This window comes from Podarcis vaucheri (assembly GCF_965113315.1).
Source record: "Podarcis vaucheri genome assembly, chromosome: 8".
Classification (NCBI taxonomy): Eukaryota; Metazoa; Chordata; class Lepidosauria; order Squamata; family Lacertidae; genus Podarcis; species Podarcis vaucheri.
The window spans coordinates 86,138,385-86,165,667 of NC_138766.1; the positions used below are offsets into that span (position 1 = coordinate 86,138,385).

Genomic DNA, 27,283 nt, shown 5'->3' on the forward strand with positions numbered 1-27,283 from the left:
TATATCTGCAAGACTTGCACCTCTTTCCAAGATTTTTTGCCAGGAGGAACACGCTGATGAATGTCACATGCTGCTCTGAATTCAGGGAAGGATCTGTTGGATCTGCAATGTCCTCATTCCAGTCCCAAGCAGATGGAGAGTTTGACACACACACACACACAACTACAGCTTTCCGTTTACAGTTGCCTTGACATAGACACAGACACTTGTGGTCCAAGACATCTGCCTATATCTCCCTTTTAGTATAAGCATTAGATAGGAATCACAGCACTATGATTGGAGAAAAAGGATAGCCCTGGTAAAATCAGTTCCTGATTGGAAGCTGTACTTCAAGGATAGGGAACTAGACCTGGGCCCAGATTGACAGGTGTATGGGTGCCCCACCTGTTGCTCACCTGGCATCATTATGACAGTGGGGCTGCCAATACCAACCAGAAAATTGGCACCAACAGCTTGCTTTGAAAGGAGAGGGCTTCCTTCCTTCCTTCCTTCCTTCCTTCCTTCCTTCCTTCCTTCCTTCCTTCCTTCCTTCCTTCCTTCCTTCCTTCCTGGTATTCCTGAATGAATTGCTACTTCGAGCATTATATTTGTGTTTATTACATTTATATATAACCCTTTTCTTCCAAGGAGCTAAAGGTGGTGCACATGGTTCTGTTCTTCACCATGTCATCCTTACAACAACCCTTTGAGGTAGGTTAGGTTGAGAGATGGCGACTGGCCCAGTGTCACCCAATGAGCTTCCTGGCTGAGTGGAGATTTGAACCCTGCAGTCTCCCAGGTCGTAGTCCAACACTCTAACCACTACACCACACTGGCTCTCAGGAGATGGCTTCTGGTCCCATCAGCTGATTGATGGCGAGAACAATCCTTTCAGAAGTCTCTGTGTAAATGGATTGAATGCAAACCACTTGCAGACAGAAGTCAAAGGGCTGGTTCTCCACACTCATGAGACGATTGATAGTCCTTGTAAGTGGTTTACATTCAGACTGTGAATTTACTTCAGACTGCTTAGGACATGAGCAGCAATCCAGTTAGGTCAAAAGGCAGGCAGTGCCGGCTTAGTACTGAGGTTTCATAAATAGGGAGTTAAATCTGAGTTAAGCCTGACATGAGGGAACTGGTCCTTCAGATACTGTTGGACCCCCAACTCCCATCTCCCATGAATTTTGACTATGCTGAGTTCAGCAGATATGTATTAGTCCAATAATTTCGGGAGGGTCATTCCTGAGAAGTTATCCCCAGCATGAGTTACACACTTCTCCATCTCTCCTTACAGGAATTGGCTCAAACTTAACAGGCCTCTGTTTCCTAAGCTGCCATTGCTGCATATCAGTAACAAATAAATAAAACTGAGCTGCAGCCAATTCCAGAGGTGCATCTAGTTCAGCCCAGCCCAAATATCAGCCACGCAATATTCACAAACAACTGCAGAGGTCTAGAAGGGTAGCAACCGATGAGGCGTATGTCTGTTGTTTTCTTGAAATATTCCCGCTTTCACAGAAAAGACAGGAAACTGGGGTGGAGTGGGATGAGAAAAGAAGGTCTTGTCTTCAGCCCAGGAGGGAAGTTGCTACTATTGAAATTTAGCCAACTGGGCATAAAGAGTTGAAGGATAACAGTAACTACTCTTTTGGAATCCTTCCATTAGTCTCAAAAATCTATTTAATAGACAAACAAACAATCTGCCGAAAGGGGTGCTTCCTGAGTTTCTACTTTTCCGCCTGCTTCTGGATGTGGACCTTCACGGCCTTTTTCAATGCTGTGCGTCTCCTGATACCCACAAAGGTCCTGTTTTTCGTTTCTGGGACATACCGGAAGATATAAAAAATTGTGGCTACAGAGATAGGCCAGAAAAGAAGGAAAATGAAGGGTCCAATATATGCCTAGAGATGAAAGAAAAGGAGAGGGGAGGAAAGAATCAGAATCTTTTTATTCACCTGTTGTACAAATATTCTCCTTGACTTTCTCCCACAAAGAGATCAAGACCAGTCACCCTCTTACCCTTGCTGCCATATTTGTGCCAGATGGCAGTTCAGGATGAGGGGTAGATTGTGAAGCTCCTGTCATTTCTGCCCCATATTGGCCTGCCTCAGTTTTGCTTCATGCTGTCTTGCACATTGAGGGTTGGGATCTTCCTGCTGCTACCACTTGTCCCAGAACCTTGCCAGTCCACCCAAAACCCTAGCTAAGTCTTTCTTGCCTTGGAAGGTACTATTGGTCTTGTGGGTGGGGGAGGAGACTAAGCAGAGTCTTCCCTACTGTTGTGCTGCTCCCTAATTATTGAGTCACCTCTATCCACTGGGGAAGAAGGGGCAAGATCTGTATCAGGAACAGGGTTGTGGTGAAATAAAGATCTACATCAGGAAACCAGCAGCACCTCCTTTTTGCCAAGAGGTCAGTATAGGGGTGGCATGGTGTGTGGCAGGGCCCAGATCCAGTCTCCAAGCTGTGCATGCTACAGCTGTTGCTGCCACCATACCTCTGTTGTAAGGAATAATGACTGGTGTCTCTCTTCCTTGTGGCGAGAGAAAACCAATCACAGTTATGAACATATAACAGTGCCTTCTACAGAGACAGACTACTTGTCCATCTAACTTGCTATTGTCTATGCTGCCTGGAGGCAGCTCTACAGCTTCTCAAACAGAGATATTTTGAGGACTTCCGTGGAGGTGTCTGACGTTCATTCTGGGACCTTCTGCATGCAAACCATGTGCTCTGTCAGTGAGATGTGGGTTATCACCTGAGAGCAAGAGTGATTTGCCCAAAGACATGGGTTGCTCATGGGCTTCATGACCAACTGGGCATTTGAACCCCAAGTCTACCTACTAAACGTAGAAGTCGTGGCCACCTAGAAGTTGTAGGGTTCCAACTCCCATAAGCCCTAGCAAGAATGGCGATTATGCAGAGATGTTAGAATTTAAAACCCATCAACATCTAGAAGGGCAAAGTTTCCCCATCAATACACCGAACCCAGCTGACAAACGTATGCTGCATATTTCTGAAACAATCTAACATTCAGCTTTAACAAAACACACTGACTGGATTGGGGAAGGGGAAGGAATAATGGCAAATAAATCAAAATCACTCTAAAGACTTGTGGGTTTGGAGGGGGACAATAATGGTGTGGGAAGGGGTTGAGCTTAGTTTAGTGACTGGAAAGATGCGCTCTTTATCAAACTGACATTCAAAATCACTCACCTCCACATAAATGGTTGTCATGTCTGCAAAATAGCTCGTTAACCAATGCACTATTCCTGCGATCACAAGGGCTGATGACCGAGATGACTGAAGAAACAACTCCATCACAATTACAGTTGGAACAGGACCTAAGTAGAGAGAAATGATTCAGAAATTAAATACCATCTTTTCACCTTTTGGGGGGAGTATCTATTGTATTCATATCTTTTGCATCATCTAAAGAGCACAGAACATCATCTGAGCACTTACCTGTTCCTAAGCCTTCTCCAAAGATGAACAAGAGGTCAGTAACTGAGCTGAAATACACCATTTCTGGGAAGGTGTCCTGTTGAAGAAAGTAGGGTAGTATTTCCATTACATACTGGGGGTCATTTATACCTGGATTTCATGTGTCCATATTTAGGCAACATTTTCCACATGTAAAAGGTAAAGGACCCCTGACAGTTAAGTCCAGTCATGAAGGACTCTGGGGTTGCGCCGCTCATCTCGCTTCAGCTGCAGCTGCTGGGTGACCTTGGGCCAGTCACACTTCTTTGAAGTCTCTCAGCCCCACTCACCTCACAGAGTGTTTGTTGTGGGGGAGGAAGGGAAAGAAGAATGTTAGCCGCTTTGAGACTCCTGAAGGGGAGTGAAAGGCGGGATATCAAATCCAATCTCCTCCTCCTCCTCCTCCTCCTCCTCCTCCTCCTCCTCCTCCTCTTCTTCTTCTTCTTCTTCTTCTTCTTCTTCTTCTTCTTCTTCTTCACTGGCTAAGGGAGCTGATGTTTGTCCGCAGACAGTTTTTCCGAGTCATGTGGCCAGCATGACTAAGTCGCTTCTGGAGAAACCAGAGCAGCACACGGAAATGCTGTTTACCTTCCCGCCAGAGTGGTACCTATTTATCTACTTGCACTTTGACGTGCTTTTGAACTGCTAGGTTGGCAAGAGCTGGGACCGAACAACAGGAGCTCACTCTGTCGCGGGGATTTGAACCGCTGACCTTCCAATCAGCAAGCCCTAGGCTTAGTGGTTTAGACCACAGCACCACCCATGTCTGAACATGTAGTCCCTCTCAAACAGCTCCTATTCTGCATGTTCCTCCCTGTAAATTCAAATTTCACAAATCCAAGGATAATCCAAATAAAAATAAAAATAAAAAATACAACTCCATTCAAGGCAAAAGACACATCACCTCACTTTTTCCCCAGTGGGATGAAGTATCCTTTTTGGCTACTCCCATTTCCACACACCCTACCTCCCCATAACACCAATACTGTGTGGGTAGCAGTGGCACCTATTGCTATGATCTCTGCTGTTTTGTTTCTCATTTTTATTTTTATTTTAATCAGATTTGTGCAATTCAGTAACTGAAAATGATGAATTCTCCAGATCTCCCTGCTTCATTCCCCCCCTTTTACCATTGATTATAATAATCTTCCTGTTTTGGAACTGAAAATGCCTATCTTTTGGGGATTGAACGTAAAATGAAGTATGCCATAGAAGTTTGCAATGAATTGGGGATGTGTGGATATGCGCTCTCTGTGCTATTGTGACAGATGCAATTTCTTTGAAAATGCTCATTGTCGTCTTAGCTGATTCCTGCATGTATGCCCAGTTTGTGAAAAATCAGCACATTCTTTAAAAAGCAACCTGGAAGACAGGACTAAGACAAAAGGAAATGCCAGCTGGTACTAATGGGAATGAGTGGATTTTTTCTTCGATTCCAACTGCAAATGTACATGTGTGTGTAGGAAACATGGATGGATTCAAACAGAGGAAACATGGATTCCACGTGAGATTAGGCTCAAATGTGGACGAACCCCTAATGTCAGGTGTCCTTCATGTAGCTCAGGGGCAATCAATGTGGCATCCTCCAGATGTTGCTGGATCATAATTCACATCATCCCTAATCATTAAGCATGCTGGTTGAGGCTGATGCAAACTGGAATCCAACATCTGGAGTATAGGAACTCTTGATACATCCCATATTTGCAACTGCCACCTCTTAAAAAATATTTCATTTATTTGCTTTTCTGATAACATTCCACATCAATAAAGCATAAACAAAAATGATACAAAAAAGAAATATAGTTCCTTTCAAAGATTTTAAATAATCGACAAAAAAATCAGAAAACATTCATTGACTTCCTATCTTCTCTTTCCATGGTTCTTTTAACCCTTCTTTTCCTCGTGTTTCTTTAGTTCACCCTGTCTATCACAACCACTTTTATATTCTTGAATTATTTCTTACTCTGTTGAAAATTTTACCATCCTGCTAGGTAAAATGTTTGCTCATAATACTTTCCCATATATTATGTAAATAGTATCTGGTCTTCTTTACATCTTTCATCGTTTTGGTTTCTTATTCGAGTGGTTATCCCTGCTAACTCCACATATTCTAACAGTTTAATATGCCAGACTTCTTTCATTGGCACTTTATCATTTTTCAATTTTTGTGCTAATAATATGCGGGCAGCCGTTGTGGCATACAGAAACTGTTGGGATTCGCAGGATACTGGATAAGTCTGCAGGCTTCAACAGGATGATGCAATACTCTGCTGGGTCAGAGTGACTCAGCAGGAGTGTGATAAGTGTAACTGGCTATCACCTGTTTTAAAAAGGAAAGCCTGTTTAACAGGGGGTGTGGTGGTTGTGCTGTAGTGTGGTGGTGCTGTGGTGGAGAGTATTCATTTGTAAGTACTCTGTATGGACTGTTTCTTTTGTATATAGCCTGTATAAAGCTCACATTAAAAAAGGACTGCACTGAAAAACCTGGAACTCTTAGGAACTCTTAAGTGTTTTGCTGAAAACGCCGTGTGGAATACGCGACAGGGTTATGGGCCCAGCACGCTCCCGCTGCGCAAGAGTACAGGTGGCAGTTATCTAGCCGTGGGTGCTGGAGGTGAGCTGCAGGGATGGAGCAGTCCAGAACTGGTGTGTTGCTGGAGAAGCTGACGGCCACGAACTACAGCATCTGGTCGGTCCGCATGGAACACTTCCTCAAGCGTGAGGGCCTGTGGAAAGTGGTGGAAGAGCCACCGCAGCCCCCTGAGGAGGATGAAAAGGATGAGAAAGCTTTGGCTACGATCATCCTTGGAGTGGACGACAGCCAGCTAGTCTACGTAGCTGATAAGGTGACGGCAAGTGAGGCGTGGAATGCGCTCAAGGCTGTCCATGTGCGAGAGACAGCTGGCTCACTGATAACACTGACCAGGAGACTGTACCGGTGTCGGAAGAAACCGGGGGACTCCCTGGTAAACCACCTAAAATTCCTAACAGGCTGTTTCCAGGAGCTAGCCTTAAGAGGGAGGCCTGTGGGGGAAGAGGACAAAGTCTTTATAGTCCTGAGTTCCCTTGATGACAGCTATGATATGCTGGTCAACTCCCTCGAGTCTGTAGAGACTGATAAGCTGACTCTGGAATACGTGACCGGACGGTTGTATGCAGAGGAGGACAGGCGTGCAGAGCGAAAGATGACCTCAGCCCAGCTGTTGGAGCATCCCAGAGGGAACAACAGCCAGGAAGAGCAGAGGTGTCGGGAGCCGGAGAAACAGCCAGGAGGAGCTGCTGCAGACCAGCCGGTGGTCAACAAAGTAAAAAGGTGTTTTTGCTGCAAGTCCAGTGGACATCTGCTCCGGGACTGCCCGAGAAAACAACAAAAACAGCGGAAGCACAAGTGGCAGCAGAGGGAGTCTACCGCTTGGGTGTCTGCAGATGGTCAAGAAAATGAGGAACTGTGGGTTCTGGACAGTGGAGCTTCTCAAACTTTTTGTAAAAGAAAAGGACTGCTAACTGATGCTAGGGCTTCAAACAAAAAACATGTAAGTCTTGCTACGGGCCAGAAAGCTAATGTGGTTTGTGAGGGGGAGGTTGTGTTCCCACAGCTGGGACACACATTCAGGAATGTGTTGTGTGTGCCTAGTTTGCAAAACAATCTCCTGAGCATTCCTGATTTGGCAAAAGCAGGCTTTGAAGTAAATTTTGTGGGAGATCAGTGCCAGATAAAGCAAAATGGGGCAGTGTTGGCAAATGCTAGCCTTAGAACTAATATGTATGTACTGCAGTGTGAATCTAAGGTTGCAAATGTGCAAAATGTCCCGACCCATGATATGTGTATTCATCTCCTGCACAGGCGTCTGGCTCATGCTAGCTATAAGGTGCTAAACAAAACATTGGAGTTGTGTGGGGGGATGAAAAACATAAAAAGTTGTAATAATTACTTAGACTGCAATATCTGCAAGGAGGTTAAAAGCAGGGCTTGCCCAGTAGCAAGAGCAAGCCAGAGAGAAACCAAAAAACCACTGGAGTTGATCCATGCTGATGTAACTGGTCCTTTTCCACCAAGTGTCTCCCACAACAAGTATTGTTTAATCCTAGTGGATGATTTTTCTAGATTTGGCTGGGTTTATCCATTAAAGCAAAAATCTGACGTTGCCCAAACTTTGAAGTTCTGGGTAAGAGGGGTAGAAAGGCAACTTGGTGAAAAGGTGTGCTCTATTCAGTCAGACAGGGGAGGGGAGTTTATGGCAAGCTCCCTAAGAAACTGGTTGCGTGCCCAAGGGATTAAACATAGGCTTACCAATGTGGCCACGCCTCAAGAGAACGGAGTAGCAGAGCGTAGGGGAGGTGTCTTGCAGACACAAATGAAAGCATTGTTAGCAGATGCAAATCTTCCAATTAAGTACTGGGCTGAAAGTATTAAGACCGCGAATTATATTGGGAATCGCTTGTGGTCAAGGGTACTAGATGACATACCCTATAAAATTCTCTATAACAAAAGTCCCAGTTTGCAACATTTAAGAATCTTTGGGACAAAGGCATGGGTTGACATACCTGTGAAAAACTGGAGAAAAGGTGGGAAAAGGGCACAGCAGTTGCTATTTCTTGGGTATGAAAGTGGTACGAAAGCCTACAGGTTTGAAGATGATAAAAACCTTTTGAGTTATAGTCGATCAGCCAGCTTTAATGAGCAAAGAAATTGGCCCAAGATACATGCAAACCTGCTGCCAGAAAAAGTTTTACTGCCGAGCATACCTGATAAGGCAGCTGAAACAAAGCTAAGAATTGGCAGCTCTCCCAGAGAAACTGAAAGGGAGGAAGTAAAGGTTGAGCATTTTTCTCCAGCTGCTAGTATGGAGCAGGGGAGAGAAGAAAGTGCAACAGGGACAGGAGGAGGTAGATCTGCAGAGTCAATCCACCCCAAAAGCAGTCCTGAAGGTAGCCCAGGGGGTGAGATTAATGAACCAAGGAGGTCTGCAAGAAGTAATAAAGGTCAACCTCCAGACCATTATGGGTTCCCAGCCACCATAAACCAGGTTTGTGTAACTGAGCCAGAAAACTTTGAAGAAGTGCAAGAGTTACCTACTCTAGAGAAAGAGGCGTGGTTAAAGGCAATGCAGGCAGAGTATAACTCTCTGCTAAACAACAATGTGTTTGTACCTACAGAATTGCCTGAAGGTAAAAAGCCCATAAGCTGTAAGTGGGTTTTTAAAGTGAAAAAGCTGGCTGATGGTAGTTGTCAGAGGAAAGCCAGGTTGGTTGCACGGGGCTTTACACAGAGGAAAATGATACATTATGATGAAGTGTTTGCCCCAACAGCAAAGGCTGAAACAGTAAAATCAGTTTTAGCAATGGCAAGTCTGAGAGGGTTAAAAGTTAATCATTTTGATGTTGCCTCAGCATATTTAAATGCTCCTATTGACGCTGAAGTATATTTACAGCAAATACCAGGTTATGAGCTAGAAAAAGACAGCATGGTATTAAAACTGCAAAGGGCACTATACGGGTTGCACCAAAGTGCACGTCTATGGCATGAATGCATAGACACAACTTTGAAAAAGATGGGATTCAAACAAAGCCTGGCTGATTCCTGTTTATATTCAGCAATGGTGCATGGAAGTGTTTGTTATTTACTTTTGTATGTTGATGATATCTGTCTAATAACAACTGCACAAAAGCAAGTGTCTTGGTTTATAAACAGCCTAGGTAACAAATACAAACTGAAGTATCTGGGAGAGATTCAAAATTACTTAGGAGTAGAGGTTCAGAGAAATGAAGAGGGCATTTATTCTCTGAGTCAGAAGGAAAAAATCGAAAAGTTACTGAAGACATATGGAATGGAGAGGGCAAATGAGGTTGACACTCCCATAACTAAAGGTAAAGGTAAAGGTACCCCTGCCCGAACGGGCCAGTCTTGACAGACTGTGGGGTTTGTGCGCCCATCTCACATTTATTGGCCGGGGGCCAGCGCTGTCCGGGGACACTTCCGGGTCACGTGGCCAGCGTGACATCGCTGCTCTGGCGAGCCAGAGCCGCACACGGAACGCCGTTTACCTTCCCGCTGGTAAGCGGTACCTATTTATCTACTTGCACCCGGAGGTGCTTTCGAACTGCTAGGTGGGCAGGCGCTGGGACCGAGCAGCGGGAGCACACCCCGCCGCGGGGATTCGAACCGCCGACCTTTCGATCGGCAAGCCCTAGGCGTTGAGGCTTTAGCCCACAGCGCCACCCGCGTCCCCTCCCATAACTACCCAGTACAAAAATGAACCAGAAGGGCAAAAATGTGAGAATGCAACAGCGTTTCATTCTCTGTTGGGTTCTTTGTTATATTTAAGTTGTTGGACAAGACCCGACATAACATTGGCAGTGCACATGTTAAGCCAAAGAAGTGCAGACCCGGCTCAGAGAGATTGGGTAGCACTTAAAAGAATCCTAAGGTATCTGAAAGGCACAAAAGATTACAAACTGGTGCTGGATACAGAATATGATCAGCAAGTGTATGCATATGCTGATGCCAGCTGGGGGGACAGAGAAAATGGAAAGTCTACCACTGGCTATGCCATATATATTGGAAATGCCCTGGTTCAGTGGAAATCCCAGAAACAAACATTTGTTGCCACAAGTACTTGTGAAGCAGAGTACTCAGCCATAAGTGAATGTGTGTCACAAATAGAGTGGTTTGCTTGCCTAACAAAAGAGCTTGGAATACCTTCTAAAATGCCAATCACTGTGCTAAGTGACAACATGGCTGCACAACAGCTTGCTAACCAACAGAACTTTAAGAGCAAGAGTAAACATATTGCGATAAGATACGGAAATGTGAAAAATGCTTTGGAAAGAAATGTGTTAAAGGTACAGCACTGTAACACAAAATGTAATGTGGCAGATTTGTATACAAAATGTTTGGATGCTCCTAAATTTCGAGACTTAAGAGAATTATTGGGTCTCAAGCCTTTGACTTAAGGAGGAGTGTTGGGATTCGCAGGATACTGGATAAGTCTGCAGGCTTCAACAGGATGATGCAATACTCTGCTGGGTCAGAGTGACTCAGCAGGAGTGTGATTAGTGTAATTGGCTATCACCTGTTTTAAAAAGGAAAGCCTGTTTAAATAGGGGGTGTGGTGGTTGTGCTGTAGTGTGGTGGTGCTGTGGTGGAGAGTATTCGTTTGTAAGTACTCTGTATGGACTGTTTCTTTTGTATATAGCCTGTATAAAGCTCACATTAAAAAAGGACTGCACTGAAAAACCTGGAACTCTTAAGTGTTTTGCTGAAAACGCCGCGTGGAATACGCGACAGAAACATCTTTCTTTCTTTATTGGAAACTTTTGTTGTTGTTAACCCCAGCAGTAGTGCTTCTGGGTTTTTAACAAAAGGTTTTTTTAAATCATTTCCCAATAATTTTAAATTATGCTGCATAACCACCACATGTGGTAGAAGGTTCCTTCTGTTGTTTTATACTTCCAACAGTTACCTTTTATTGATTTTGGCATTTTTGCTAATCTGTTGGTTGTCAGATACCACCTATGCTATATCTTCATAATTTTTTCTATTAAGCAATTACCATCTCTTATTCCATAGAACTGCTGGCCCAAAGAGTGAAGATCTCTTTGAGAGCTCTTGCCTTGGAGTGGAACACCCACCTGACTTTCACAGGGAAGATCAGAAAATGGAAAATATTTCAAGAAAATAAATGTTCTGACACATCTACTGCCTATTTGCCCAGTACTTTGGAGCTGTTACAGAGGAAGGAACAGAGGCAAAGAGCAGAACCCTTAGTCATTCTCAGTTCCAAATGCCACCAATCACAAACCTGTAGTTCCAGGCTCAGGGTTAACAGAACACAGGAAATGATACTCATTCCAAAGCCAATGAGAAGCATCAACCTGTGCCCCTTGGAATCAGCGAGATAGGCCTAAAGAGTATAAAGAGAAAGAAAAAGATCTTCTTAGCTACAAGCTAGTTAGCTTATGCCTTTACCTGTACAGCTGGCAGAAAGCACTATTAAAGATAAAATTAAAAGCATATATACAAACAAGTCATGCTGAAGAAATCCTAGCTTGGTTTCTCTCCCTGCTAATGACACTTTTGGATTTCTTTGAGTGTGTATAAGAAAGCATAAACGATGCATATTGGGGCAATTCTCCCCACTAAGATCTCCCCACTACACGGTGGGCAGCTCAAGGAAAATGTTGTCCCCAGCACATGGCAGCTGTGAAAAAAAAGTGAATTCTCTGTAAGGGATCAACAGGGAGGAGACTGAAGATAAAACTCCTGAAGCAATAATGCCATTAGACAAAATTTTCACAACAACAATATCACAGCATTGGAAAAGGTGTAGAAGAGTCCAGCCATGATTATAAGGTCAAATAGTTCAGTTGCTTAAAGTATGGTGCTGATAACAGCAAGGTTGCAGGTTTGATCCCCATATGGGACAGCTGCATATTTCTGCATTGCAGGAGGTTGGACTAGACTCAGGATCCTTTCCAATGCTGTGATTCTATGAAGTAACTCCCCGGTTTGGAAAGAGTTGAACATTGGGGCAGGAGATTCGTTTTGGGGGGGAGCAAAGCAAGGGGGCACATGGTAGAGGTGTACAGAGATATCTTAGCTAGCAGTCTTTAGGTAAGAACTGCATCCCAGGCTCATGAGGTAACAACTGCATCCCAGGCTTAGGTAACAACTGCATCCCAGGCTCATGAGGTAACAACTGCATCCCAGGCTTAGGTAACAACTGCATCCCAGGCTTAGGTAACAACTGCATCCCAGGCTTAGGTAACAACTGCATCCCAGGCTTAGGTAACAACTGCATCCCAGGCTCATGAGGTAACAACTGCATCCCAGGCTTAGGTAACAACTGCATCCCAGGCTCATCTTAGGATGCACTGGATCCCCTGGCCTCAGTTATCCAACCCCAGCTCAGCCAATGATATAAGTTGGCAGAACTGGGGGCAGTGTAAGTTCCAAAAAAGGGGATATTCTGGGTGTGTGGCAGGGATGGGACCAGAGAGTGATGACTTAAGCACATTCAGCCCAGTCACGTGACCTGGCAATGTGGCGTAGAGTGCTATTTTAAAGGCTTGTTTAACAACAACAACATTTTATTATTTATACCCCACCCATATGACTGAGTTTCCCCAGCCACTCTGGGCAGCTCACAGCACATATCAGAACATACTAAAACATCAAACACTGAAAACTTCCCAATACAGGGAAGCCTTCAGATGTCTTCTAAAAGTCAGTTGTTTGTTTCCTTGACATCTGAATGGAGGGCGTTCCACAGAGAGGGTGACTCTACTGAGAAGGCCCTCTGCCTCGTTCCCTGTAACCTCACTTCTCACAGTGAGGGAGCCAGTGGAAGAACCTTGGAAGAGGATCTCAATGTCTGGACTGAACGATGGGGGAGGAGACGCTCCTTCAGGTTTACTGGGCTGAGGCCATTTAGGGCTTTAAAGGTCAGTGCCAACACTTTGAATTGTGCTCAGAAATGCAATGGGAGCCAATGAAGATTCTTTAGAACCTGTGTTATATGGTCCCAGTGACCACTCTCAGTAACCAGTCTAGCTGTTGTATTCTGGATTAGTTGTTTGTTTCTGGGTCACCTTCAAAGGTAGCCCCACGTAGAGCGCATTGCAGTTTCCCCTCTGCCATGGTTAAGCAGAGCAGCAGCAACCCTAAAATTGGATGTCATGTACCTTGACACCATGTAAATGTACACTGGCTTGCTCTACACCAGCTTCTTCTGTATAGGATTGCTCCTTTCTGCTTTCTCAAAGGATCTTGGGAACTGCAGTTCTATGATAGAAGGATGTGAGTTTTCTTTTCTATCTCAAGTGGAGAAAAAATAAGAACATCAAACATATTAAAACAAATTTGAAAAGGGATTTTTCTTTAAAAAAATAATAATAATAACCTGCTTCAGTCAATTTGCAGTTTCCATGAACCGCATTTAAATCTATGTTCTCTTACAAAGAAGAATGAGGGAACCTTCATAGACCTACAATTCCCATGATTTATTGAGGGCGGAGGGAGCTGTTGCATCATAAATAGCCATGGAAGGGATGTAAACAGTCGCAGCAAAGACCAGTCCTTTTAAGAAGACTGATTTTCAAGAATTAGAAAGCATGAGAACAAAAATCTGGCGAGGCTTACCGTAAATGCGGTTGCACAGCAATAAAAAGCAATTCCGCCTATAACAGTCAGCTGGATGCTATCTATTTCTACTCCCATAGCCAGGTAGATTCTTTTTGAGTAATAGTATGCCTGAAATCAGACCAACACAATGGAAAGCCTTGAGTGACTGGAAGAAACAACTGGTGGTCACCTAAGGTTATTAGAATTTGAAGACTCCACTTTGGGCTAATGTGAGAAACAGGATGTTGAACTCAGTGTTCTGATTCTGCAATGTTCTTTCTCTCTCTCTTTTTGGACTGAACCTTGTATGTCAGCTGCTCTTAGTCTAGAAGATAAACTACTTCCAGGTTCCTTGCGACCCAGTGTGGTGTAGTGGTTAGAGTGGTTAGACTAGAACCTGGGAGAAAAGGGTTCAAATCCCCACTTGCCCATGAAGCTCACTGGGTGATCTTGGGACATTCAATGCCTTCACAAAGATACAGGGAAATACTGAGCACAATTTATCATTTATATGGGGCAGGACTTACTTGCCCCCCTCCCAATTTTTTTTTATTGACACCCATGTTTCCAGGAGAACATGACCATTCATGATGGAAGAGACACCCAGATGTTTTGGAACAAATCCACCCATTATTCCAAACATTATTGTTGATGACTGCTTTGGTTATATTTGTTGTTATGTATTATTTTATAAGTTGCAAGCTGCCTTGAGCATCGATTTAACAAATAAAATGAGTGAGTGAGTGAGTGATTCCTAATCATTAGCCATGCTGGCTGGAGGTGATGGGAACTGGGGTCCAACAACATTGGCTGGGCCACAGAATTCACAGTAGGGTGGGTTGGATAGTCCCAGCCCCTGGAATAGAATCCGGAGAACAAAACAGCTCCCTTGGTGAAAAGATCTGGGGCATTCCTCGAGACAAAAAGTGATAACTGGTGCCTCTGAACTTGGTTTGAAATGGACCCTCGTTTTACCAGGCTCACCCTCCTAACATCTTAGGATCTTGCTTTCCTTACCGAATTGAGGGCATTGAGCTGTTCTCCACCAATCAAGGCAACTATGGGGAACACTTCTCGTCGTAGACTTGGGGTCCTCAGCAGTTTTAGAGGATTCATATTCTTTTCTTGCTTCTCAGTGATGTCCTCCAGCTTCAGCTCTTCAATCTCATCCTCCACATCATCCCTTTCTCTTAGCTTCTTCAGTGCTGGATTAGAAAGGATTAGACGTCAAAGGAGGAAAATTCCCCAACAGCATACGAATCACTATGGCTAACCTGACCCAACAACCAGCCTTCCTCCCTCAACAAACAAGCCACACTGCAGTCAGCTGAATGCAGCCAACCAAGCTCGGGACCCCCTAATCTCTCAGGTTAACAATAAAATGAAATACATAAACAAAGGACCTACCCACATGATGCTGACACAAACCTACTAAACTAAAAATAAGCAATAGAACAAAAGAACAATAACACATCTCTCTCCCCCTCCCTTTTCCCTAAATGCAAGATGTCTATGACAAAAGTTCCAGTTACAGATAGGTAGCCGTGTTGGTCTGCCATACTCAAAATAAAAAAATTCCTTCCAGTAGCACCTTAAAGACCAACTAAGTTAGTTCTTGGTATGAGCTTTCGTGTGCGTGCACATTTCTTCAGATACACACTGTATCTGAAGAAGTGTGCATGCACACGAAAGCTCATACCAAGAACTAACTTAGTTGGTCTTTAAGGTGCTACTGGAAGGATTTTTTTTATTTTGACTATGACAAAAGTGTCTCTCACTATATGTAAAAGAACTGTGAAAAAGACTATGAATTGAAATTGGAGGCAATAGATATATGTTTGCCTCTTTATCTGTTTTGTAATATAAAAAACTTGAATAAAAATTAAAGTACATGGCTAGGCATAAGCTAAGACATTGTCTGAATGCCTGCCAGAGCCCCTTGGCTCTCATTTTGAAGAACTGGGTGGGCACAGTCATTTGAATAATTCTTGTTCCAAGTGATGGGCAAACAAGAAGGCACTTCAACAAGTAGGCTGAATCTGTTTGTTGCAGTGCATCTGACAGTGTGTTCTTGGACACTGGGCCTGAATCTGTATGGCCAGCTCAGTGTCCAACTCAAGTTTTGTGTATCTCTGGTTGCTGGAGCAATCTGTCCCTCCTCCGCTAGGATGTCCAACACCAGTGGAGTACAAATGTCTCCAAGCAGACTGCTTCCCAGCAACAGACACAGAGAGCAGATCCCGTTCCTCCTCTCCCTGTGAGCAGCCCTGGCACAACATCTCCATGTGGTTCATGGCAATGGGTTGTAGTTTAAATCCTATTCAGAGTAAACCTATTGAAACCAATGTACCTAGGTTAGTCATGTTTATTTACTTCATTGGATCTGTTCTGAGTAGGACTAGTATTCGATTCCACCTCACGTGTATCTGCTTTGTTACAGAATGGCTGTTGATAACTCTATATTAAGAAGATTAATAGAAACTGTACAATTCAGAATATTTTACCTTGTCTTGCACTCACTACATCCTTCCTCTGGATGAAAAGATACCTAGGACTTTCAGGAAGGTAGGGCAGCACAAAACTCTGAAGTACTGGCATGATTACAGGAAAGGTTGCCAGAATTGGGTGACCTAAGCAAGGAGATAGTGTGGTGATAATGCGGGGGAGAACTGTGCTGGAACATTTTATATGCTGTAAGCCAGTGGCATAGCGTGGGGGGTGCAGGGGGGGCCGGCCGCACCGGGCGCAACATCTGGGGGTTAGGGTTAGGGGGCGCAAATCCACGGGTTAGGGGGCACAAATTACTTGCCTTGCCCCGGGTGCTGACAACCCACGCTACGCCACTGCTGTAAGCCAAAATATTAATTCTTTTGAATTACCTCGTGGGGCCCCAAGGAGTTGCTGAAGAGCAAGTATCTCAAACAACAGATAACCGAGAGAAGAAAACAGATGGTGCATCATCGTTATGCCTCCTCTCAGGCTTTTAGGGGAAATCTCAAGAAGATACAGAGGGACAACACCGAAGATTATTCCTGGTTCGATGATAAATTAAAGCACAATTCACAATGAGTGTGTGGCATAATGTGCAGAAATGTATAAACAAGTATATGATTTCAAGGGATCCTTCACAATATGCACATGACGTGATGTGCAGAAATGCATAGGCATGTCTGCATGGCACAGCGAGTCACATTTTTGCTGCATAAGATGCACCTGACCATAAGACGCACCTATTTTTTAGAGGGGGAATGCAAGGGGGGGAAATTCTTTAAAGAGAGCACTGAGCAGGCTCTGCTCGGCGCTTCCTTTCACGAGCCGCGTGGAGCGTGTGTGCGGCGCTTGCAAGCTTTTCCCCAAGGAGGGAGGAGGGCAGCCCATCACTGAAGGGCTGCCCTTCTCCCTCCTCAGGGAAAAGCCCCCAAGAGCCACACACACACACTGTGTGGCTCTTGGGGGATTTTCTGGGAGGTGGGGGAAGGGACTGAGGGGCTAAGCCAGAAGCTAGAACAGCAAGAGGGAGCGCTGCACAGTGATCCCTCTCGTTGTTCTGGCTTCTGGGATAGCAGCGCAGACTGCATTCGCTCCCTAAGACGCACACACATTTCCCCTTACTTTTTAGGAGAGAAAAAGTGCATCTTATAGAGTGAAAAATACGGTAGGTAGATTCCTATGATGTCATGATGTCCCCTGTGGGCTTCTGCAAAATGCCATTCTGTCCTTCACAACTTGTATGTATGGCCAGTGGGTCAAACTGCAAGGTGAGATGGCATTTGACACCATAGATATGAAGATTTTGCCCACTTGTAAGCAAAATTGAGCACAGAAAGTCAGGGTCCTGAATAAACACAGAAAGGTGTTCTCAGTTGCTGCCTCTCAACTTTGAAAATTTCTTTCCCATGCTCCTTGCCAAAGCTAGAGCATTTGACATCATAAATATGATGATGCATTTAAGCTAGCTCCACTGAACACGCTCAGCGCAGTTGGCAGAAGGGCCAAAGGAAGAAGAAGACCAAAGACTGAAGATCATGGGTGGAGTCCTGTCTCATTGGACTGGTTGCCCAAATCCTGAAATGGGTTCAAGATTCTTGCAGGAGGCTGGAACGGACATACAGTATGCCCAATGCCTGAGCCAAAGTTCCACCTACATCTGCAGCCAATAAAGTTGTGGCCATTTTTAAACTAGATCGTTGTCTGAGTTCATCTTATCACTCCTTAATAAACAACTATATGACATCTAGAAGACATCTGAAGGCAGCCCTTTTTAGGGAAGTTTTTAATGACTGATGTTTTAATGTATTTTTAACCTTCTGTTGGAAGCCGCCCAGAGTGTCTGGGGAAACCCACCCAGATAGACGGGGTAGAAATAACCACCTTGCAACGGGCCTTCTTTTTCTTTTCTTTTTTAAAAAAGCAAGATGTTGAATCCAGGACCCTGACTCACCTGAACATATTCCACTATAGAAGAAGGTGAAGAGGATGCCTCCATAGAATCTAAACTTACGCGAAAAAAGCGATACCACAGAAGAGGTAATGCACAAAAAGTTAGTTATCACTAACGCACCTTTCCTGTAAAGACAGTAAAAGGAGATTGGGGGTGCGATACCAGGGAATGTAAGGTACAATCAAAAGACCAGACAATTGAGAAAAACTATGGAATTGTAATACAGTCAATAATGTTTGGGCAATAATTTCTTTTGGTTTTGCTAGTTTTGAAAACAGACAAAAAGTACCCAAGGCATTGAAGTTCCCACTGCCAAGCCTGGTAAAATTGCCCAGGAACCCTCCCCGCCCCCACCTACAGATTTCAGGAGACGTTGCTCAAAGTTTATATATAACTGGAGGGTGTCTTCCCACCTTCTTAAAAACAAAGTTTCATTACCTGACTAATGGTCATCAAATAGGATTTGAGGCACCTCATTAGATCATACTTTTTCTTTCCCTGCCACATCCCTCTCTGAAATGGCTAATAATAGGGGAAGGTGATCTGACATCACTTAATTTCCCTCCTGAGTTTCCCTTTACATGTGGTTGAATGTCCTGGGCACGGGGAATGAAACCAGCAATACTGATGACATTGTATCATTTATTTGATGTTACGGGGGGGCATGTAGGTCAGCAGCCCCACCACCACCATGACAATCATAGAATCATAGAATTGCACAGTTTGAAGGGACCCCGAAGTCATCTAGTCCAACCCCCTGCAAAGCAGGAAAGCAGGACTAGTGTAGTTTACCTGTCACGTGTTTATTTTTATACCTGCCATATCTCTCCACCAACCAGCCAACAACAAGGGCCCCAGCAATGTTTCCAAAGAACATGAACGTCATTTCAGTTGCGACCAGGCCTATCTCAGAAATTTCGACCTGCACCTCAGTATATCCTGTTAAGTTAAAAATGTCCCGAATGTCCTGTGAGAGAAACACATAACGTTCAGGATTAGGACCCCTCTAACAGATTATGTGACAGGAAAAGCTAAGAGCACCAGAGCTGTAGGAAACCCTCAAGAGCATGGCCAGTCAGCCAAGCCCACATTCCCGGCACGTTCACACTTATGTCTCAGCAACATCTATGCTGACTTAGTTCTGTCCACAGAATGGGAGATGGAAGAATCCCGAAGGACAAGCTCTAAGGGGAGCTAGTTTTATCTTGTATGTTTACAGGTATGCCCTGAGATCTACAAATGAAGGGAAGTATACTACTACTTAAACGAGCAATGCAAAGAAATAGAGGAAAGCAACAGAATGGGAAGAACCAGAGATCTGTTCAAGAAAATCGGAAATATGAAAGGAACATTTCGTACAAAGATTACCATAATAAAGGACAAAAGTGGTAAAGATCTAACTGAAGCAGAAGACATCAAGAAGAGGTGGCAAGAATACACAGAGGAATTATACCAGAAAGATATGGATGTCTCGTACACCCCAGGTAGTGTGGTTGCTGACCTTGAGCCAGACATCCTGAGGAGTGAAGTCAAATGGGCCTTAGAAAGCACTGCAAATAACAAGGCCAGTGGAAGTGATGGTATTCCAGCTGAACTGTTTAAAATTTTAAAAGATGATGCTGTTAAGGTGCTACACTCAATATGCCAGCAAGTTTGGAAAACTCAGCAGTGGCCAGAGGATTGGAGAAGATCAGTCTACATTCCAATCCCAAAGAAAGGCAGTGCCAAAGAATGCTCCAACTACCGCACAATTTCACTCATTTCACATGCTAGCAAGGTTATGCTTAAAATTCTACTAGGAAGGCTCAAGCAGTATGTGGACCGAGAACTCCCAGAAGTGCAAGCTGGATTTAGAAGAGGCAGAGGAACCAGAGACCAAATTGCAAACATGCGCTGGATTATGGAGAAAGCCAGAGAGTTCCAGAAAGACATCTACTTCTGCTTCATTGACTATGCAAAAGCCTTTGACTGTGTTGACCACAGCAAACTATGGCAAGTTCTTAAAGAAATGGGAGTGCCTGATCACCTCATCTGTCTCCTGCGAAATCTCTATGTGGGACAAGAAGCTACAGTTAGAACTGGATATGGAACAACTGATTGGTTCCAAATTGGGAAAGGAGTACGGCAAGGCTGTATATTGTCTCCCTGCTTATTTAACTTATATGCAGAATTCATCATGCGAAAGGCTGGGCTGGATGAATCCCAAGCCGGAATTAAGATTGCCGGAAGAAATATCAACAACCTCAGATATGCAGATGACACAACCTTGATGGCAGAAAGTGAAGAGGAATTAAAGAACCTTTTAATGAGGGTGAAAGAGGAGAGCGCAAAATATGGTCTGAAGCTCAACATCAAAAAAACGAAGATCATGGCCACTGGGCCCATCACCTCCTGGCAAATAGATGGGGAAGAAATGGAGGCAGTGAGAGATTTTACTTTCTTGGGCTCCATGATCACTGCAGATGGTGACAGCAGTTACGAAATTAAAAGACGCCTGCTCCTTGGGAGAAAGGCGATGGCAAACCTAGACAACATCTTAAAAAGCAGAGACATCACCTTGCCAACAAAGGTCCGTATAGTAAAAGCCATGGTTTTCCCAGTAGTGATGTATGGAAGTGAGAGCTGGACCATAAAGAAGGCTGATCGCCGAAGAATTGATGCTTTTGAATTATGGTGCTGGAGGAGACTCTTGAGAGTCCCATGGACTGCAAGAAGATCAAACCTATCCATTCTGAAGGAAATCAGCCCTGAGTGGTCACTGGAAGGACAGATCGTGAAGCTGAGGCTCCAATACTTTGGCCACCTCATGAGAAGAGAGGACTCCCTGGAAAAGACCCTGATGTTGGGAAAGATGGAGGGCACAAGGAGAAGGGGACGACAGAGAATGAGATGGTTGGATGGTGTTCTTGAAGCTACTAGCATGAGTTTGATCAAACTGCGGGAGGCAGTGGAGGACAGAAGTGCCTGGTGTGCTCTGGTCCATGGGGTCACGAAGAGTCGGACACGACTAAACGACTAAACAACAACAACAACAATACTACTACTACTACTACTACTAATAATAATAATAATAATGGGGTGGGAGGGTGTGGGGGATTCCTTGGTCCTGAATGGGGTAACTGTGCCCCTAAAGGACCAGGTGTGTAGCCTGGGAGTCATTTTGGACTCACAGCTGTCCATGGAGGTGCAGGTTAATTCTGTGTCCATGGTGGCTGTCTACCAACTCCACCTGGTACGCACGCTAAGACCCTACATGCCCGCGGACTGTCTCGCCAGAGTGGTTCGTGCTCTAGCTATCTCCCACTTGGACTACTGCAATGCGCTCTACGTGGGGCTACCATTGAAGGTGACCCGGAAACTGCAATTAATCCAGAATGCAGCAGCTAGACTGGTAACTGGGAGTGGCCTCCGGGACCACATAACACCGGACCTGAGAGATCTGCATTGGCTCCCAGTACGCTTCCGAGCACAATTCAAAGTGTTGGTGCTGACCTTTAAAGCCCTAAATGGCCTTGGTCCTGTATACCTGAAGGAGAATCTCCACCCCCATTGTACACCCCAGACACTGAGATACAGGGCCGAGGGCCTTCTGGCGGTTCCCTCATTGCGAAAAGTGAGGTTACAGGGAACCAGAGGGCCTTCTCGGTAGTGGCGCCCACCCTGTGGAACACCCTCCCTTCAGATGTGAAGGAAATAAGCATCTATCCTATCTTTAAAAGACATCTGAAGGCAGCCTTGTTCAGGGAAGTTTTTAATATTTAATGCTGTACTGTTTTTAACATTTGATTGGGAGCCGCCCAGAGTGGCTGGGGAAACTGAGCCAGATGGGTGGGGAATAAATAATAAATTATTATTATTATTATTATTATTATTATTATTATTATTATTATTATTATGCTCTGCAGTCCTTGTTTGTTCATTTATTCAGAAACAGCTTGCTCCTGATGCGGGTTGCATTCATAACTTGACCATAATGGTCCCTCAATTTTTTATACAGAATATTTTTTTGAAGGCTCAGACTAAAGATCGACGTAGCTTACAAATTATAGGTTACCTACAACACAGGCGAATCCAGTGGTAGTGGTTTGAATTACAGTGGAGCAGTTGGAAGGGATATGGGGTGAAATGGAATGGAAGTCGTGCATTTTCACTGTGCATCCATGTACGTGAAGATTCGCATGCATGTGCAGCAGGGGCCAGATGAAACCCCCACCCTAGTCAGAGATTGAGGTCTTCTATGGGACCTTTATCATCCCATAAGATGCATCCTGCAATAAGCAGCCTTTCAGGGGCCGCATTCTGGCATTCAGATTTTATCATGCTTTGTGTTAAAGTTTCATTTGATTGCTCTAAGAGAAGAAGCAGAAGAAGCAGAAGAAGCAGAAGAAGCAGAAGAAGAAGAAGAAGAAGAAGAAGAAGAAGAAGAAGAGTAGTAGTAGTAGTAGTAGTAGTAGTAGTAGTTTGGATTTGATATCCTGCCTTTCACTCCCCTTCAGGAGTCTCAAAGCGGCTAACATTCTCCTTTCCCTTCCTCCCCCACAACAAACACTCTGTGAGGTGAGTGGGGCTGAGAGACTTCAAAGAAGTGTGACTGGCCCAAGGTCACCCAGCAGCCGCATGTGGAGGAGCGGAGACGCGAACCGGGTTCCCCAGATTACGAGACTACCGCTCTTAACCACTACACCACACCGGCTCTCAGTGTGATTATCCATTCTAGCAAGCAAGGAGGTATTGCAACAGTTCCAGCCTGGCAAAAGGAAATGTGAGGCAGGACTGATGAGAGGATTCACCTAGTGACTTCCCAAGGGCCAGAGAGAAAGAGGTTTTGGTGGCATGAAGTTCCCATCTTGTTGAGCTCATATATACCCATGAAGCTTTAGAAAAGAGGAATCCCCACCCTCTCTCTGCAAAAACAAATTTATGGTCAAGTAACAGAGTAAACCCCTTCATGAATCACTGGCTTGTCATGGTGAAGGGGCTTGAATAACTCAGAGAAGCTATGAGCTATGCTGTGCAGGGCCACCCAATACGGACAGGTCATAGCCAAGAGTTTAGACTAAATGTGATCCACCTGGAGAAGGAACTGGCAATCCACTCCAGTATTTTGACAAGAAAACTCCATGGACATAAAAAAGGAGAAGCTTTGAGAAGAAAGTGAGAGTTTCCAAGGCATACTCTGGTTCATGGGGTCATGGAGAGTCGAACGACTATGACAACTAAACAACAACAAAAACAGAGTAAAAGTGTGCATAAAATGAATCCACTATTAAATGTAACAGTCAAAAAAATGGATTATATTAAGGAGAAATTCCTTGCACAAATCTATACAGTAGTCAAAACGTAAGACAAAAAATGAGAAAGATTATTAGAAAAAATATTAAAGAGTTTTCTTTTCACACAAAAAATCAGCATCTCGCTGCAGAAAGGTGGGAGACTAAATCTAAGATTGGGAAAATGAGAAACTGTTCAAACTGAAACTGGAAGATCCTTTCACCCCTACCATCAAATTACCCTGGACAAAATGTGGCCCTCAACAGCGCAAAAAAAGCCCCCAGCCCTACTGTAACCCCTGTATTAAAAAGCCATCTCCACTGCATGCCATCTTACCATAGATGAAGAGAAGAGTACCCCCATACTGAAACCGTCATGCTGTGATAGGAGGCAGGAAGCCAATGAAACCCAAATAAGCATCTTTGACAAGTCCTACAGAAAGGAGCAGCATATACTGTGAGGAGAATGTACAGGTCAAAATACATGTGGACAGCTTCTGACATAGAACAGGGGTCAGCAAACCTTTTCAGCAGGGGGCCACTGTCCCTCAGACCTTGTGGGAGGCTGGACTATATTTTTTTGGGTGGGGAGGATGAACCAATTCCTATGCCCCACAAATAACCCAGAGTTGCATTTTAAATGAAATCACACATTCTACTCATGTAAAAACACCAGGCAGGCCCCACAAATAACCCAGAGATGCATTTTAAATAAAAGGACACATTCTACTTGTGTAACACGATATAGAAGCGATGCGGCCGCGAGCTGCTAGCTTGGAAGCAAAACATAATGGGAATGTTGGGACCATTTCCATGGGAAACAGAGGGACAGTCTTTTCACAGTGCGAAGCACCGGAATTAGCTCACAGTGTAATATGAGCTGTACAGGAAGTACAGGAGGAGTTTGTCTCTCTGCTGTTGGAGTTTGAAGAGAGCAGACGTGTTTTTCTGTAACGCTGCAAAGACAGAAATAAAGGCATGTAAATACGTTTCTGTCTATCTCTTTCCCCTGCCCCTGGGGGGGGGCAGGAAAGAGTGGTGTGTTCTCTTCACGTTGAGGAGGATCGCCAATCGCGACCTTGCCTGGATCTTGCCGGGAATGCAGACAGGGAGGTCAACCGGTGATTCAAGCCGGGTGCCTGGAGAGTGGCCAGTTTCTCTTGAAGACAAGCTTGAATCCCGACAAACAACACGCTGATTCCTGGACCATCCACGGTCCGGATTTAGAAGGCGATTGGGCCAGATCCAGCCCCCGGGCCTTAGTTTGCCTACCCATGATATAGAAGTTCTATAAGCTTGTGGGTGTACTTTCTGCGCCATTGGGTTCTTTCATTGTGTGGATCCCATGTTTCAGATGTCAACACTCCGTGTGGATAGCAGGAGCACAGGGATAGATGTAGCACTGGGGGAAGAGGCAGAGAGCAACTCCCTGATGCACCTGGGATTGCCCTACACCTATTTAACAACACATGAATAGGGCTAGTGTCTACCACACTGTTCCTCTGCATCCTAACACTGAGAACATTGTTTCTGGTATCTTGCTGGAAGCACCCAAGTCATAATTGGCATATTACTAGTTTATTTCTCATGTTTCTCCCCACTTGAACCATCAAGGTCCATTGCAACTCCCATCACGTCCCCAGGAAGCATGGATGTTCCTGGAAATATTCCTAAATACACTGTAAATACTGGAAATATGACATCCAGATTTCAAAAGGGACCACATATAGTTGGAAATGAGAAGCCACATGTTCTTTGTCTCCACCCCATCTTACCCTACCCACTTGTTCAAATTTTCAAATTTCTCAATTTGTCTTCTCTGTTTCTTGATCTGCAAAAATTGGTACCTGGAATCGATTTATATTCAATTAGCAAAAAACATTTTTAAAGGGCTTCCCATGTTCACTCAAGCTCCAAAATACTGGGAAATTGAAACTGTTCGGGTTCACACCCTGAGCGGATGTGTGGTCTGCGCAATATGGATCTGGTATGGCATCCTACCTTGTGGTTAGTTCAAGCTTCACCATAACCTTGGAGCTGGGTGACTTTGTACAACAGAGCCAATACAACAGAAGCTGCCAATACAACTCTGCTGCCAACCAAACCCATCCATAGAGATAGAGCTGAACGTGATCATCATCCAGTCCAACCCCCTGCTTGGGGGTAAGATAGGCACAGGTGAAAGACTGGAATGAGGCAGATGTTTATTAAGGGAAAAGGCTTCTCTTTGTTGGCACTTTGCTGATCAAAGTCTTTCCCCAGCTATCCCAGGACCCACTCTGATGTTTGCTCAGCATGCAGTAAATCCCCCCCCCCCCACACACCCTGCCACAGCTGTTAGCTGTACATCTATTCTGCTGCTCTGTTGTCTCTTGGTTATGACATTCCTACGAAATCGCTTAGCTCAGGATTTTGATTTTGTAAATTATAATTTACATAATGGAGGTTAACATGGAAACATATTAAATAACACATTGCATTACATTGCATGAATAAAATGATGATATGAATTGATTACTATTAATAGTAATACATAGGTATAATGCTATTATACCTTAATATACTGTCTTATCAGTTCTTTGTTATACTATATCAACATATTAAATAATCATAGAGATTTAATATATAAATTGCCTTGGATCCATGGATAGAGAAAGCACAATGAAAGCTGTTCATTGGTACTACAGTACTACAGTACTCTAAGAACGACAAATTCTGAACCGAAGCTGGATGAGTTGAGGTTGGTTTAAATTGAATGAATGAGCGATTGAATGAATGAATGAATGAATGAATGCATTCTGGGGGCATGGTGAGGGCAGGACCAGAATGGGGAGACTTTGTATGGCTCTTAAGCCCATTCAGCTAACATCAAGTTATTGTCCATAGGTTTGCACCCTTAGAACGACAAATTCTGCATCAAACCCAAAGTACTATGGGTACCTTTTGGAAGTCTGGAAAAGATTTATGCATCAACTTAGATTTCCCATAAACCTCAGTGTTTGGACAAAGTCCTCCAAGCTCACCCGTCTCCTTAATGCTGCATTGACGAGCTTCTTATTTTTAATCATGTTTTCTTCTGTAGCAGTCAGAAAATAAGGCTCACCTGTTGGAGAACAAGATAGTGTTTCCGATTTGCTCCAAGCACTAGATTGATACAGCAGGAGTAATTATGAGATGTGTTGGATGCATTAGGATAACTGATGGACCTTCCTTGCTCTGCCTGGTGAATGAGCTGGTAAAGCTTGTGACATTAGCTTAGAGGAAGTTGGACTATGGAAAATAATCAAGTCAATGCTTGGTTTTTACTTGATCTTTGATGGGGTTTCTTCTTCATCACACTAGCTGCTTAAATTTTAACACTACTTTGCAATATTGTTTGCACTTCTAATTAAAAGCTAAAAGTTGCATTTCCTTTGGCTGAAGATCTTTTGATAAAGCTTATTGTTGCATAGTAGTTGAAGGCTCACAGGAGTACAGCCATGCAGATCCAAGTAAATTGAGCATTGCTGCCTGACTTTTTGAATTCTCCTTGGGGATACAGGGAAGGATCTGCCATGATGAATTATTATTCATTTATTAAATTTGTATTTCACGACTTCATAGATTATCAGAGCACAACTGGCCATCACCAAATCATTGGCAGCGAGATAATCATGGCAGGGAACCATGTTAGTCCTCTTGCACTGACCCTTTTAATATTTGCTGAAATTCCTGAAGGATCTAGTACAGGAGCTATTGAGCCCAGTGCCATTAATTGTATAAATAACCACAGAACTGGCTACAGATAGAATCTGTCTATAGGCAGCCTCCCCACCTGGCTGTGAGGAGTATTAAGCAGATTAGTGTTTGATGAGTAGGCAAGAGTTCACAAACTTACAGTAGCTTTCTCTTAATTGTGAGGAGAGAGGAACTGAGTCAAGTCCTCCTTTATATTGGAACAAAGCATTCAGAACTATGGCAGTGTGGTGAGAGCCAATCAGAGGT

General features: G+C 44.1%; 1 protein-coding gene across 4 annotated transcripts; it reads right to left on the reverse strand.

The window, feature by feature from the left end:
- Nucleotides 1-1,644: 1,644 nt before the first annotated feature.
- LOC309539463 (solute carrier family 2, facilitated glucose transporter member 5-like) lies at nucleotides 1,645-27,283 on the reverse strand. Of its 4 annotated transcripts, none has more exons than XM_082235753.1 (13): nucleotides 27,177-27,283; nucleotides 26,323-26,402; nucleotides 23,637-23,732; nucleotides 18,845-18,996; nucleotides 18,030-18,154; nucleotides 16,468-16,620; nucleotides 16,093-16,218; nucleotides 14,606-14,793; nucleotides 13,607-13,717; nucleotides 11,268-11,369; nucleotides 3,448-3,523; nucleotides 3,199-3,326; nucleotides 1,645-1,883 (listed from the first exon to the last, which is right to left on the reverse strand). In XM_082235753.1, the coding sequence occupies exons 2-13, from the start codon at nucleotides 26,365-26,367 to the stop codon at nucleotides 1,710-1,712; spliced, it is 1,476 nt and encodes a 491-aa protein (XP_082091879.1). In that variant the 5' UTR covers nucleotides 26,368-26,402; nucleotides 27,177-27,283; the 3' UTR covers nucleotides 1,645-1,709. The 4 variants fall into 4 exon arrangements, with proteins under 4 accessions (XP_082091879.1, XP_082091880.1, XP_082091882.1 ...); XM_082235754.1 differs by having other exon boundaries at nucleotides 27,114-27,193; XM_082235756.1 differs by lacking the exons at nucleotides 26,323-26,402; nucleotides 27,177-27,283 and adding an exon at nucleotides 26,403-26,506.